This window comes from Odontesthes bonariensis, chromosome 6, assembly GCF_027942865.1.
Source record: "Odontesthes bonariensis isolate fOdoBon6 chromosome 6, fOdoBon6.hap1, whole genome shotgun sequence".
NCBI classification, from domain to species: domain Eukaryota; kingdom Metazoa; phylum Chordata; class Actinopteri; order Atheriniformes; family Atherinopsidae; genus Odontesthes; species Odontesthes bonariensis.
In genome coordinates, this window is record NC_134511.1 from 32728986 (window position 1) to 32745076 (window position 16091).

General features: G+C 38.8%; 1 protein-coding gene across 9 annotated transcripts in view; it reads right to left on the bottom strand.

Moving 5' to 3' along the window:
• The window catches only part of fbrsl1 (fibrosin-like 1), a 282772-nt gene that overhangs the window by 198076 nt on the left and 68605 nt on the right, over positions 1 to 16091 (bottom strand). For all 9 annotated transcript variants that reach the window (XM_075468377.1, XM_075468381.1, XM_075468380.1 and 6 more), the window contains one exon: positions 7122 to 7346. In XM_075468377.1, the coding sequence (XP_075324492.1) occupies positions 7122 to 7346 (225 nt within the window). The remainder of the gene's footprint in view (positions 1 to 7121; positions 7347 to 16091) is intronic.

A 16091-nucleotide genomic window follows, 5' to 3' on the forward strand; every position in this document is an offset into this window, starting at 1 on the left:
ATGGAAATGTTCCCTTTTCCTTTCCCCGCCTCCCCCCCCCGCCCCAGTATCCCAGGCAAAGTCAACACAGCCAGCCCGAGTGGAAACCCACTGAGATGTGTTTGGCTTCTCTCACTAAATCCACTGTGGTCAGGCTGTCTACTGAGCAGAAATAGATTGCATTGAGAAAACTTGAAAAAATGCACAGAGAAAGGAATGAACTCTTAGATACTTAGTCCTAAAGGTAAATCATCTAGTTTACTCAGTTTTTCCAAAAATCTGTATGCCACTTTTACTCATAACATATCATTTCTAAAATCTAATCAATCAGTAATTTCAGTTACTTACTTTATTGTTTATTTACAGTACACTAACTCTTGACTCTTTTATATCACTTATCATTATCAGTGTCAGTGAGGCAAAGACATCGATTAGATTATCAAAGCAGGTGTTTGCCCTTTTAAGCAAAACTACATATTTAATCTAAATAAAGGTTACAAATATATAATCAATAGTCCAGTGTTATTAGAACATTATTTATTATTTAATGTATTACATCTGCACTAAAGATTGCCTGATCCAATTACATGGCCATGTATTGAATTTAATGAGGATATAAATCAAATTGTTTTAACATTCCTAATTTGTAATTTCTATTCGAAACAATGCTATTACAAATAAGATTTCCTTTTTCAAAATGTGGTCCGTTAAGTGATTACTCACTCTGGTCTGAATAAAGGTAATGGTCCAAATCCCTGGCGCAGCTGGAGAGTAGCTTTGCAGCAGTAGCTCCTTTTCATCAGCTGCTGCTGCTGAGGTACCCTGCGGCAAATCACTGAAGTGCTTTAATGGGAATGTGTAGCTATACTGGATGTGTGAAAAAGGCTGCAGAATCTATAACCTTTCTTGTGTTAATAAAAACATGTTAACAATGTTGGGGCAGAGCAAGAAAAATCTACAGAACAATTAACCTGCTAAAGTGATAGTCTATGCCCACAGCTTTGCTTTTCTCTGGGTTTTATAGTGCTTGTATAACATGCCATAAAATATCTTATCCATTATCAGGCGCTGGGAACTCAGAGGTTTAATACAAGAAAGCCTATTTCACAATAAGAAAAGATAATGCTCAAAAGGCACATGATTAATTATTTGGAATGTTAGGAATCCAGAGGTAAGGTAGCTGAGACCTCAAATTAAATTTCAATTCTGTTTATTCACATGTGAAGGTCTATTTTCATTTTTCTTAATATGAAACATCTCATTAATAAAGGAAATTCATTATACCTATTTACCTCTCTTTTGCCAACTTGCCTTTGATGTGGTAAAGACAGATACACACTTTGTCACGTTGCATACTTCTTCATGTTACAAGCACCAAAATAATTCATCTATCAAGGTCTGTTATGAGTCATGATCCCCCACTCATGTCTGTTATTCTCTTCTGTGTATATGCGCACACATAGACACACACAGACACACACACACACATGCAAACATATGATCCTGAAAGCAATGTGCCAGCAGACACCTCGGCAGCGTACCTCATTATCTGCTCATCTAATAATGCCCCTTGTTAAACTGCAGTGTTAACCTCAGTAACAGCAGTAAAGATCTTTTCTATCAAGTTCCCATTTACAAGCTTTCCAACCCTATAATTACACCGATGATTTTGTACTTTTGTGCTGCTTTCATTAAAAGAGCAAAAGTTCCACAACTTTAAAGGAAACAAAAGGTGTTAGCTTCAATAGGACAAATGGACTGGACATATTCAAATGCAAAACCTTGTACCTTGTCCCCATGCTTATATCAGCAGCTTCAGCTACACTTGACGTACTGGTGTAAAGTGTTTGCGATATATCCTGAAGTCTTACCTGTCCAAAAAAAAATTAAGTCCTGTGACATTTACGTTGTCGATATCAAAATATTGCAGGTCAGTGCAATCTCCAATGGGCTGGAAGCAGGGACAGCCAACACATGCCGTCTGTTGGGTATCTCCTGAGCTGCTACCACTCAGAATCACTGCTTATATCAGTCATCCCAATCATCCACCCATTATCATCGCATCACTGCTGGTGGACAGTTGTGCTCTTCGCCTATTGCAGCTCTCAGGTTGCCCCTGAGCTATGCTCCAGTGCACTGTTAATGCCCCAGCTAATCTGATCCATCTCCAGCTGGCTTACTGATTATAAACACACCTAGATATTAAGTGGTGAAGAAATCCTAAAGTGGCTACAGTATAACAGGGACATGCAGGATGCTAGCTTCATGACCACACACTGGCTTGATAGGAAGCTAAAAAAAATAAAAGTCATAATGAATAAATACATTAAAAAAACATTGAAAAAAACTGAAACTGGACCTTAAAATGGATGTAAACATGTTAGTCTGATGAGATTAAGCTTCTCAAACTGAGCTAAAATGAAAATAATTAAAATAATCCTGCATGTATGCACTCAATTAGACTCCTAGACTACCAAGGCTGGTAAGTTGAACCTTTTTGCATCTTCTTGTAAAAACAGTAAATTGTAAGTGTATAATAAATTCTCTGAATTCCCAATAAAGCCACTCTCTTTCACATATCTTGCTGTTTCTCTAGTCAGACAACTAAACACATAAAATAATGTGATTGAAAATCAGCCCACTGACACTAAGTGTCGAGTCGAGGTTGCATAAAAGGTTTCCAGACTGCCACACTACTCGAATATAATCCTGATTTAATAACCACAACATTATCTGAAAAAAAAAAAAAAAAAAAAAAATCACCATTCAAGTCACTTAAAGACGTCTGCGCAGTGAATTCGGCTATACTCTAAATGTGCGATGATCTCCCAAAGAGAAAATTAAAAGCAACAGCATGTTTTGAAAATGTACTCACACAGTCAACACTCCCACGAATACGGTGGTCCAGTTAAATGGTACAATCAAACTGTGACTAAGTTAACTGCACATGTGACCCTGCTGAGTGAGAGGTAACTACTGTTAGAGTCCAGGGGGCTTTCTTATATGACACTGATATGGAGGTGTGAGGTAAACCGAGTAACTCAGCATCAGTAGACAATGATGGTTATGTACATGTGTGCTTCTGCTTGGCTGTCTGTGTGACACTTGAGTGAGTCAGTATTATGCGTTATTCATGACCCCCATTTGAAGCATAGTGAAGGTCAAAGCCATGTTGTTGGATATGCTGCAAGCTGTTCTCTTACAGCAGAGAATAAAAAAGAGCAACACTGGACTGGTGTCCTAATTCATGGCTATAAACAGAAAATATATGACAAAAGCACATTTACATCATTTGACTGTGCTTTGTGACATTTGCCTTATGTATGTACAGTATGTATGCATGTATGTATGTATGTATGTATATGTGTCTCCATACATCCTGAATTGGGTTTGGGTTTGTTATTTTGGTTGTTCAACAGAGTATAGAGTTAGATCAGACGGGTTGAGCAAATATTTACAGTTTCTTCGTGTTAAACTGATTTAATTTGTGGATATACAGAGTTTCTACATTAGGAAGATAATGGAAGTGTGATGTCATTTTTTGCTCATGTCAGAAGAAAAATGATCAAAATGATCAAATTCTAAGAATGCTGGAACTGGCCTTGACAAAAATCTCCAAAACATGTGACAGTAGCAAAAATGGCTCCTGCCAATGGGAGCCCAGCAAAGTGGCAGTCACACATACACCTGACATGAGGTCCTGAAAAGTTCTCTGTTTGGAACAAATGCAATTCTCCAGCACTACTGTCCCTACTGTGACAAACTACTCTGACACTGTGGCCTCTGTCTCCGGCAAGCTTCTGGAACACCAGGTGCCTCAAGGATATCGACACATCATCTTGGAGAAAGATCATCGAGAGTGACCTACAAAAGGAATCACTCACTGACTGGATAAACAGCAAAAAAGAAAGAAATATGGGCACGGAAAAAAAAAAGAAGAAGATTCCAACACTTGGATCCAAACCCTTGGAGATGAAGGTAGACTGAGGGACAAGAGAGAGGAAGCTTCTAGTATTGGCCATTGCAGTGGGCAGCATCCTAAAAGCATACATAGCTCTCGAAGATTAAAAAAGCTACTCATAGCCATTTTAAATAAGGTTCGTTGAAATGCCACAACCACACTTGCCTTAGAGTCTGACTGAATGCTCTATGCTGCCTTTCTTTTTCTTCATGCTCATCTATTTCTAAACCATAGCAACCTCGGTTTTCGCATGCCCTCGTACAACTCAGTTTTCAATAACTTTTTTCGTCGAAATTTTGTCCCAGTTTTCGTACATCCGCCGTTTTTGTAAATTCTTTTTCGAACGTGTTAATCACAAAAACCGAGGTTCCAGTGTATCTGCAGATCTGTTTTGCTGCATAGAAAGATTTACTGCATTCCTTCAACCACATAAATGACCTTAGATGTGACTGTGGCGTCAAAACCAAAACAAAAAATTCAATTGACTGTGACAAAGTTCATTGGTACTGTTGACAGATATGTTTTCGTTCCAGATAGAAATCCAGGAATGACTCCTGACTAAAGTTTAGTCCATCTGAAGCAGAAATGTTTGCAATAGATTGAATTCCGTCTAGCAGTGATATCAATAGGTTCATGCAAACATTACAGATGGTGAGGACATTGCAGCATTTGTCTCTCTTTTTTACATTTCAAGCACCATCTATTACACTGTCACTGCAGGATGAAAAAAATAAAGCTTAAATATAACACTTCAGGGGTTATCATGAGGCCCATAGGAAAAACGATCAAGCGCTTTAAGTAAGAGTCCTCACTTTCTGGATCACAAGAAAAATTAAGCTTACTAACTTATCTTGACTTTTCCAAACATTAAGTACTGTAGTTTAATTAAGATTGCAATTCATCATGAATTATTCACTGGTATGTCCAACCAACTACACTTGGGTACTGAGAACAACTTCGAGCTTAACAAACATAGCTTTGTTGTGGTATAAAATAAATAAAAATCTAGTTAGGATGCATTCATGATATATAAAATTAGAACAATAATTTATACTGAGATAACACCATTTGTTGTACACTGATACACCGCTGAGACTGACAGACCGATCGTCTCCTGCCACCCATTTCGCTCACACCACAACAACATATACTGTGTGCTGAGCCCTCACCAGGACGTCCCTGCCATTAGAATGTAAGTTGCACATTTTAACAATGTTGACAACTTAGTCCACAGCTGAAAGGTGACCAAACTATTGCAGTGTTTATTTCTCACTTTACATAGAAAACGCTGCACAGTCGTGCGGTTCATTTGAGCTGATCTGAGATCTGTAAATCCGGGGGTTGAGTGGACACGCTCCCAGCATCTCAGAACAAAAAGCCTTGCTCATTTTCTCAAGAGTGGGAAACCTAATTTGATATCTTTAGTAACAGTTTTTAAAGGTTCATGTTTGACTGGGTTAATAATAACAAATGTTTCCGTGAAGTGACAAACTGGGAACACATAATACTTCCTGCCTCACTCAGACTGTAATGTCACAATAAGCTGGAGCCCTTTCTTGTCCTCTTTGCTTTTCTGCTCTTTTCTTACTCTGCTCTCATATTTATGACTATATCTTCTGATCTGCATGAAAAGAGACCAAACTACTTACAGTAGAAAAACCATCTGCCAATGACAAAATAAATGGCTGATGTTTTGTAAAACCTATAGTTTACGAACAAGGATCCAGAGTTTCTCTTTAGATACAGTCATGTGCATATGTAAACTAATTCAGATGGGTTTTTTTCTCCAGGGAGTGTTGGAGCTGTTTTCATATTCTCTCTAGTCTTCTTGGGAGTATGTGTAGTAAATCATTAGATCAAGAAATTGAAAAACAAGAAATTCAGCAAAGGTGATGTATCTTGGTTTCTACGTGACCACAGCAGTATGCTGACATCATGGAGTTATTATCTGTGCTGGAAGGTAGATCCAGTAATTGCAGCCTATTGCACTTACACTCTGGATAAGAGCATCAGTTGAATACATATTTTCTAACGATTTCTTAGCTAATTAAAAATCACAGCCAAACTCATTTTCAGCCATGTTAACTTCCTCAGGAAATCTTATCTGAGAGAGATAATTTTGTCTTTGGAGGAGGCCTTCAGGCTACATAGCTTCATTATTTAGTTTGGCTTCCTGACTATGTTTCCCTTTTTATCCTCAACAGCACTATGGTGGATCTTGGCTTTGGACAGGAGCATAAAAACATCCGCCCATTTAAACAAACTGTTAACACATAGATGAGCTATCTCAGAGGGACAGACTTGGGCTCAGCACTGTGCTTTAAGCTTGGGATGTTGGCAGTCTCCTATCGAAACAAACAGAAAGCCACTTCTGTAGTCATGAAGGAAAACAAGAGTAGGGTGGGAGTGTATACTTACCTGAAGGCAGCGCACTATAAATTTGTCCATGAAATGCAAACAGTTTTTAAAACTAATGGCCCACTGGTGTTTAAAATTTGATATGACGCCCTGTCATGAGATAAAAATGCTGTTTGACTTCTTTTCCATTAACCTTTCAACATGATGCATCTAACTAATCTGTTTCCTTCCTTTGTTTCAGTAAGTGAAACAAACAGCACCACAGTTCCATTATGTCAGGCCACTGTGTCCTCACCTCCATTTTGGCTGCGGTGTATCTAGTGTCACTGCCGTGCCAATGATTTTTAACTCCCTTCAAACCTTTAAAAATGTAAGATGAACAAAGTTGCTGTAGCAAATAGCCAATTATCATTGCCATCAATATCTATATCAGTGATTGGTATTTCACAGAGCTTTAGCAGCAGCATGGGAATGAAAAAAACACTACTCTGTAGTTTATGATAAGCGATGAGGTCTGACTCTTAATGCCTCATAAGGCAAAAAATTGTTCACTTGTTCTAACTTCTGGCACCAATAGTCTAATGCAGTTATTTCCCATCACTATAACAGTATTATCTACAGTCACGTGAGACAGCAGCAAAAGAAAAGTCAGTGACAATATTCATCATCACCAACAATATGAGAAACACAAGCATGGTTTCCTCTTCTGCCTTCACGGTAACTACAACGTCAGGCCTCTCTACGCTCGTCATCAAAATGGATACTAAACTGCAATCGAGCAGGGCATTTGGGCTGCACATAAACTGTGGATGCAATGACTGACCGTTTTGTTCTTCTTGGAGTAAGTCTTCTTAAGCAGCCTCTCATTCATTCTTTCCTGCTCTCGCTGAGCATGATGAAGGAAACCATTCTCCAGGGGATCCAGCACTGGCTGAACATTCTCCTCTTCCTTCTGCACCTCTTCGTCTTCATTCTTTTGCCGCTTTGCCACCTTTTTATCCTTCCACCGCTCCTTCTTCTCCTGTGTCTTCACAACTGCTGACTTCTTCTGCAGACAGAGAAAGAGAGCTCATGAGCTAGATTATACATACAGTAGGCCTGTCGATGCACACATAAATGAACAATACAACTGTGCACAGTGATGATGAGTCTCACAGAACAGAAACCATGTCCTTGTTAATGGATATCATCTAACTTGATACATGCAGTCCTTACTTTTGACATAAAAAAGCTCCCATCCAGTGACAGGCAGATCAATGCCAAACTCATGAGAGATTTCCTGCCTTCAGCGTCTTAAGGATTTTCTTAAAAACCTTGAAATGATTGTACACCAGGTGATGACATCCATGAAAAACGACACTTCACGCTGCCTTCAAACAAAAACAAAGCGGACAGATCTTGATGGATAAATCGACTGGCAGGAGATAAATGTGGTATAGAGAGGATGGAGGATAAGCCACAGCTGGCAAACAGTCAAGTGTGCGGCTTCCATTGCTTCGAGCTCACAAAAAGAAAGCAAACACTCAAGCAGAGAGCAGTAATGCTAACATTCCCCCTCTGAAGTCATCTTTAAACCTGTCAACGGGAGAACAATGCTTTACTGGAGCTCATAATCACTTTATGGCTCAGATATAATGAGCTTATGATATGAAGTGCTGCTTTAACGCACACTGGAGAAAATATAGTTCCTTTACATTTATATTATGACCAAGCAATTTCCCTCTTTAACTAATCATTCCTTTCACGCTTCATCTACATCCTGTATTTACTAAGTGTTTGTTTATTGGAATTCAAATATAATCTATAAGTGCCTTGCATCTTAGTAGATTATTCACCTCTTTCTAAAATTCATCCCCTGTCTAATATAACACAGACAAACAAAAATGTTTTTACTTTGAGTTACTGGAAGGTACTAAGCGGGTCCTCGAGCCTGGCAGACAAACAAACAAACAAATAATCCTTGATTCACCATTTCTTGTAAAACAGCAATATGCCTTGTGCATATTACATAGATTATCATAATTACCACTGTCTGACATTTGAATACCCTGAAAACCTGCATCCAAATCATAACCATGAGCAAAAAAAATTCTTTTTTTCTTAAAGCAGCAAAACATCCAATTTTGGACTCTTTGAAAGCTACTGTAAAAGCAACATTACATTGCTCTCACATATCAGCAAAAGTCTGATTTCAAACATGTTAAGTCAATGGATTTAATGCTATACTGATGAAATACTGTTGTCAACGTTAGATTACATTCTTCATTTAGGAATTTTATGACATAACCATAAATAATTACTCACAAAATGCTGCAGTGTTAGTCCCCTGTAAATGACCAGTATATATAATTATCTAATGCAGACATGAGTCACTGGTTTTCAAAGGAGAGTGAGGACTATTAGCTGGTTATTTGATTTCACAATAATAAAAAAATGATTCTCAAACTCTTTGCATCATCAACTATTAGTTAAAAGATATATTTTGAGCAAAAAAGGGCAATAAACAGGACAAACCAATGCATGAGAAGATGCTGTCTATGTGTTTTGCTCATCTGAACAATCATTTTTTCAATCAGTTTGAGATATTTTATAAACCAACTGATTGATAAGTTAACTTTGAAAAAACCTCTCAAGTTTAATCAGTGAAGAATAAAAATGACTGATAGCTATAACCCAGGTTAGATGTTGCCCCTCAGTGCTGTAAAACTTTCTACGAATAAGCAAAACCACGACAACTGATTCTTTTTCAACTTTCAGAGCTCAAAGAAAACTTAAAATCATTGTTAAAGCAGCAAGATTTCAGCATGTCAAGTGAGTCTGAAGTGGGTATCAGTTGTCTGAGTGGACTCCCAGTAAACACTGCCAGCTTGGGCACAGTGATGACATAATGCATCAAGTCAACACTTCCATTCTGAACTTCTGTGATGAAATACTATTCATACTGTGTCTGAAAACCTTATTTTGATTACAACTAAAATGTGCTTCCTTTTATTTTGTGAGCTTTTAACACAATATGAACACACAATTAAACACTGAGTTGAGGTCAAAGTGAGGTGAATTTGCACAGGCAGAGAGGGCAAAGTATAGCCAGCATGATATGGTGTAGCTTCTGACACCATGGCTTGAAGCTGTGTGGATTTGAACCCACAGGACAACTTGTTTACAATTCAACATCTGTTTACAGCCAGCTGCACTCAGCTATAATGCAGCTCTGTGCTCCATATGAATAATCAAATGATCTGCTCTGAGGTTGGCAGATGGGTGGCGCATTAGCCCTGTATCTGCTAATGAGTGACACCTCCTGTGACAAAATGTTTCCATGTCTCAGACACTGAAAGCACAAATGAAAAAAAAATTGTTTGATTCTGTACGGTAGCTGAAATGTGTATTTGTTTACTTTGTGGAACAACTCCCTGCTTTAGCAGTTCTGGCCAGTATATTATTTGTCACATCATTCTTGTGAAACACACTTTTTACACATGACAAAAGAAAACTCTGTTCAAAATTTGACACCACTTTTCCAGCATGATTTAACATGATCTCTCTGACCTCAAACAGCAGCACAAAGCAGCATTTCTCACATCATGCGGAAACAAAATAATTTCTCACCAGGGACCAGATTGTATCAATAGGCAACATGTTACACCATTTATTACCTGGAGAACCATCTTAAAGAGCTGTTATAACAGGGGATATCTAAACAAGGTTTCATCTTCCCTTCAGGCAGAGCTGAACATCTAGTGTGACTGTCTATCAGTAATCATTAAGGCAGGCGAAAGGATTGCATTTTCCTGTTGGAATTAACAGGAACATGCTTTTGTGAACAAGCCAGCTATGTGTAGTGGGATTAATTAAGCCTTAATTTTCAAAGATATTACTTGCTAGCATTATGTAGAACATGGTGAATGTAGAACATGGTTGTCATCTCTTTTATTCGCTGAGGTAGTAACATACAGTGAGACTAAGAAACACACTGACAATTTGAAACACTCAGTTTTGATTTTACTGAAAGGAGCCCTGAAATCATCTTTGTGGGTTTAGAAGGTAGTGGATCAGCCAATGCTTTTTGATGAATTAATCTTATGAGATTAGGATTATCCATAATGAGGAAATTACTTAAATAGCCTACCTAAAAGTAGATTTTCTTTTGTGTCTTAAAACCTTCTAATAATGCATTTATGTTAATTGTGGTGCCAAATCCCTAATCACAAACTGTGTAAGTTTGGAGTAGGCTTTATACCAATAGCCTGAAAATATCCTGGAAGAATCAAATTAAAATCTCTAGAGACAAAAAGTTCAAAAAGTTGTGCGCAGTGCACACAAATAAGCAGCAATATCGTTGTGTCCTTTACTCTGCTGCTAAGCCCAATAGTTGTGTTCAGATGGTTAAATAGCTTTATTGATCATGTGTAATGTGGATACGTTACGGCTCTGTGAGAGTGCATGAGTACGCGCACGAGTGTGTTATATTTCATGATGTTCATCTCATTGGGCACACAATGTCTGTGTGTGTGTTAAGTTTTTGCAGTTTTTTTTTTGAGAACACAGTGTTCTTTTTATATTACTTCAATATTGATTTATTTAAATGTTTAGACAGTGCTGTGAACTACAGTTGACTATTACTGATGAGAACGCACACAACGTGTGGATATCTTTTGTATTAATAATGTTGTCTTTGAGAGATACATTCTTTTGAATAACACTCTGTTGAAAATTATTTTGGCACACCCAGTATTTGTCTTTTTCCTGGCTACGCCAGTGTGAGTTGGTGATCTTTCAGTATTCTGGAAGGATACATTTCCTGGAAAAGCTACAAGCTACAATAATTGTCCAGCTAATCCGATTGTATTCCCGACCCTGGTGCATTTTGCACACATACATTTAAAAATGTTATTGACACAATGATATATTTGGAGATATAAATAGAGTCAAGCCAGTACGGTAAATTAACTTCCATTTAAATCCATCAGGCGCCATCACATTGTCATATTATAGCTTTACCTTGTGTCTGACCTTATATATAAGGGCATGTTTTTCTTGCCTTTTTGTATTCTAAAGGGCCTCAGGAGTAAATAAATGAAAATCAGCTGCTCGAAACTCACAGTTTGTGGCTAATGCATTGTGGCAGTTTGAGTTGGTGCCTCCAGGGTGGTATGTGGAGCAGCTGCACCTCTAAAGAGTTACACCGCTTGTAACCAGAGACTCATTTGATAATATGAAAATAAATAAAGAGTTATAAAAGCATCTTAACTAATTCATGTTTGGTAAAGCCCAAACACCTCAGAGAACAATCTCAGAATCATTTGCACCTGTGCTCATTGTTGTCTGGAGTCTGCTTTGTTCTATCAGAATTTAAACAGATCTGAATTCTTTTTATGCGTTGTTTCCACTTACGCACAGTCAATAACTCAGGCAACATATCTATAACAGACCCAGGAGAAGAAGGGTAATTCCTCACTGTTTCTGCCAGCTAAAGCTTATTTGTGATAGAATCTCTCGATGCCAAAGTCCAGAAGTGAAGTTTTTCCTTTTATCAAAAGATGCTGAATTATTTCTACACATATGAGAGCAGCCTTCTCACAGCTTGTATTATTAGAATTTATTTATAAATCAAAAGAAGAAACAAATATATCAAAACATTGTGTAAAACTTTAATTTCAGTGAATCCTAAACGTAGAACCATGTCACAGGTTAAAATAGGTGAAGTGGGTTTATGATGGATTTGATGCTTTCTGTTAACACTCCAACACTCTGCATTAGGGATGGGAATTGATAAGATTTTTACGATTCCAATTCCATTTTCGATTCTGCTTAACGATTCGGTTCTTTGTCGGTTCCCTTATCAATTCTCATTTGGAGAAAAAGGACAACAAACCGGTCGATTAGCATCAACTTTGTTTAGTTTAGAAGTAACACGAGTCATGACCTTACAAACCCAACAACGGTGAGGTCCACGTTGGTCTTTCATGGCCTGGGTCATTTTACTCTTCCCTGCTTCGGTGAAAGGAGAAGCTGGAGGTAGACGTGAACTGGGGGTAGTACCACCAGCCTCTGGCTCTGAGCCAGTCAGGCTCTGGCTCTCATGATTTCATCTAAATGTAATGCATGAGAAGGCATTCATTTAACCTTAACCGTTACTAACAGCAGGTTTTACAAGGAGGCAAATGGCGCTAACATGATAGGCAGTGTTTGTTAGTTAGTTAGTTAGTTAGTGTTAGCCGAGGACATGCTAACGTTGCTAACATTGCTGGGTTCAGATTCACCGACGTTAATCATTCATTCATAGTTATTGCATGTTGGTAGTATTTTCTCCCTTTGGTGAAATATTCACTTTGCAAGTTGCCCTGTTGTCGTCTTTTTTATGGATGTGTAACCAAACTTTCGAGCGTTTGTTCCACTTGGGCGCCATGTTCACTGTTGATTGCTGGCTGCGCTGGACTCGCCACGCAACGTTGCATGGTGACGTCACTGGAATCGATAAGGGAATTGTTTGCAAAATCACCAAACGATTCCAAGGAATTGAAACACTGGGAACCGGTTCTCAACAAGAACCGGTTCTCGATTGCCATCCCTACTCTGCATGCTGCGTCATCTTTCATTTCTGTGCTGCTGTCCTGTTTGATTTCTTGCCCAACATAAAGAAAATTGTTTTGTGTACAGACAGCTTTTAATAACACCAAGTGGCCGAACAGTGACTCTCTTCCATTTCATCCAGTTCAGCCTGGGGCAGAAATGTGACAGTGACCAAGCAGTAGTTAGGAAGTGGCCGCAAATAAGATGAGCCAGGGGAAACACAACAGAAAATGGAAAAAGAGGAGACGATAAAGAGGATGGACGGAAAAGCAGAAAAAGAGAATGCAGTGATGAGGTGGGGGGTGGGGGTGGTCTCAGCCTGGAACAGGAGAGACCGCTCGACTAGTTTGACCCGACCACGTTACCCTGGCAACAGTATGAGAGAACTTTGTTGCTGTTCCAGGCTACATGGGGAGTGAAGCGTGTGAGTGTGTGTGGAGGTACAAGTGCATAAAATCCAACACAGGTTTCCTTGCTGGCAACAATTAAGTGCATGGCTGTACGTAATTGTCCCGGGGCCTTGAGATCCACCGTGGAAGCATATTCACTTCCCAAAGGAGGGTTCATGCTTTCTGCACAGAGGAATGTCAGCACTCCTGAGGTTGTTGCAAAGGGTAAAGAGGTCTTCATGACACATGCATAAACCAGAGAGCAAAGAAGTTTCATAAATGGAGCCTGGAGTGCAGAAAAGTAGACAGGGTGTGGAAAGAGAGAGGCAGATAAAGACAAATGGTGGTGTCTAATGCACATCATCATGCTTTCTTCACTGCACTCTCTTCTTTCCGAGGCCAGTAATTATTCAGAAGACACAAAGAACTCTGCAGGGTACACCTCCCTTGACAGTAAGCAGTGCCACAGAGAGATTACAGGGCTGTCTTGAAAGTTCCCCTCTGTTAGCTGAAGCAAACCTGTCAACCAGACTATTTCCAAATAAAGTTTCACTGAGGGAAGATCAAGCGATAACAAAAAAGTAGACGAGTATTTCACCTCTGTAATAAAAATAGTCAGCTAGCACGATGGCCTGTGGCAGTTACACCACAGACAGGTTGGCAATCTATTAAAGGGACAACATAAAAGAAACGACACATGCTTGCTAACACTCACTCCGTGGACATGGACACTCCAACATGCATGTCTTGGACTGTAGCCTGAGAGAACCCACACACGCACAGGGGGAACATGCAGACTCCACACAGAAATGCCCCAGCTGAGATTCGACCTAGTAATCTTCTTGCTGTGAGACCACAGCGATCAAAAAAATAAATAAAGTACAGACAGAAGACGTAAACATGTTTCCAGAAACATGGCAACGTTCTTCAAGTGAAGTGAAGACTGTAAGCTGGCAAATTTAGATATAAGAACCAAAGAACTAAATTAAATACCTGTATGCAACATATTGTGTGAACTTCACAAAAAAAAACAAGTTAAAACACTCAAAAGACAAAGGTCATCTCTCACAATCTCACTTCTTGTGTTATCAAATCGAAGTGTGTGCACACCAAATAATCCAACAGTAAGATTTGACCCTGAATGTCCTTCACAAATAAAGTAAATCAACTACAAATCACAAAAAATAATGGAAAAATTTCATTGGACCTATGAAAACATTGGAGAAGAAATTATTTTAACACACTGCGAGGTTTGACTGCACATGACAATTTTTCCAGTTCAACAGTGCACAGCACGTCCTTGTGGGCAACCGTTCAACTTTCAGGAAGCTGATGTTTATCAGAAAAGCTACTTTCCAGAAAGGATCTTTCTGCGTTGAGCTGTATTTTTTAATCATATTCAGGTCATGCATGTGTCTGTCTAGCAGCCCTAAGATAAAAGGCTCAAAATTTCACCTCTTTCGCGCCTCCGTTTTATAGGTAAGCAGCTATAAAGAGCCATTTGTCGCACCACTTCAAAAGTGTTAAGCTCCCTTTCAGCTTGCCGAGGTGAGGTTGTGCAGATTTATAACTCTGTTGTTGGACTGATTCTGTACACATTATCACGGCTCATGACTCACCCTGACTTGTCATGGTGTCGTCTCGATTGATTTAATCATGCGACACCCACTAGATTTTTGTGTTGTGCATGAGATGTGCCACAGAGGCAGCAGAGTAAACACCTTCTGTCCATTGCTGCTGTCAGCTTCTCTACATCAAATGCCACTTGGATTAACTTACACTACAAACTGTTTGACTCAGACTGCCTGCTTTTTTCCAGGCATGTAATCACTGAACAAAACAGAAATGAGAAAACATTGTGTCAAGGGGCTTGTCATGATGTGAACCAAAAAGGAGAACACATTTCTACAATGATCAATGTTGCATAATTGGCTTGCAGACAGATTAAATTAACTGCATCCTTTTAACCTTTCTTAGTCGATGTGGTGTTTTTTCCTCTTCATTTGACTTCACTAAAGGCTTAATCCATTGTCTAAGTGCTACAGGGGAGAAGGGGAATGAGTAAGAGAAGCGAGGTGTTAGCAGGTCAGATTGCTGCTGCACTTGCAGAAGCGAACTTGCAAGCAGGCTTTCTATCTCACTTTGTCATTTCCTTCTCTCTTGGTATAACATACTCTTGTCACCTTGTCAATCTTCATGCTTTCTGTTTTGCATCGGTGCACAAAATACTGGAACTGAAAGTAAGTCTGGTGTATTTCAGATTAAAGAATGAAGAGAGCAATGTTCTTTGAGCCAACAATATATTTACAAGAATTTAGTTTTTCTTTCTATTCATTATCATATTTCATAAACGACATCTATCTGCTGTATAAGATTTTAATCACTTATTCTACATATTGCTATAAACACAGAACAAATGCAATAGCATAACTGAACATCTCCACAATCAGATGTGCTCAATTGGATAAAACTTATGCACAAATAATGAGAAAACAAAATCAAACATCAACAAACTGCTTTATCTACTTTTGCCACACATAGATTTAAAGAATACATGTAAATGGCTGAATCTAGTTTTTTGTACATGGACTAAGTCAGTCAGGTACAATTTAGAATCCCTTTTCACACAGCAGTCGCACTACACTGTTGCAAAAAAAGAAAAGAAAAAAAAAAGGGCATATTTGTTCAGTCGCAATTGTTACCCTTTGCTTTTTATACCGATCAAACGTAATGCTTTTGCTTTCAGTTAGCAAGCCAGCATTGCTGCATGTCAACTGAGTGACAACAGTGTTGCTTGTTAGTGCCGCGTGTTCCGCCATGCTGACCATCAC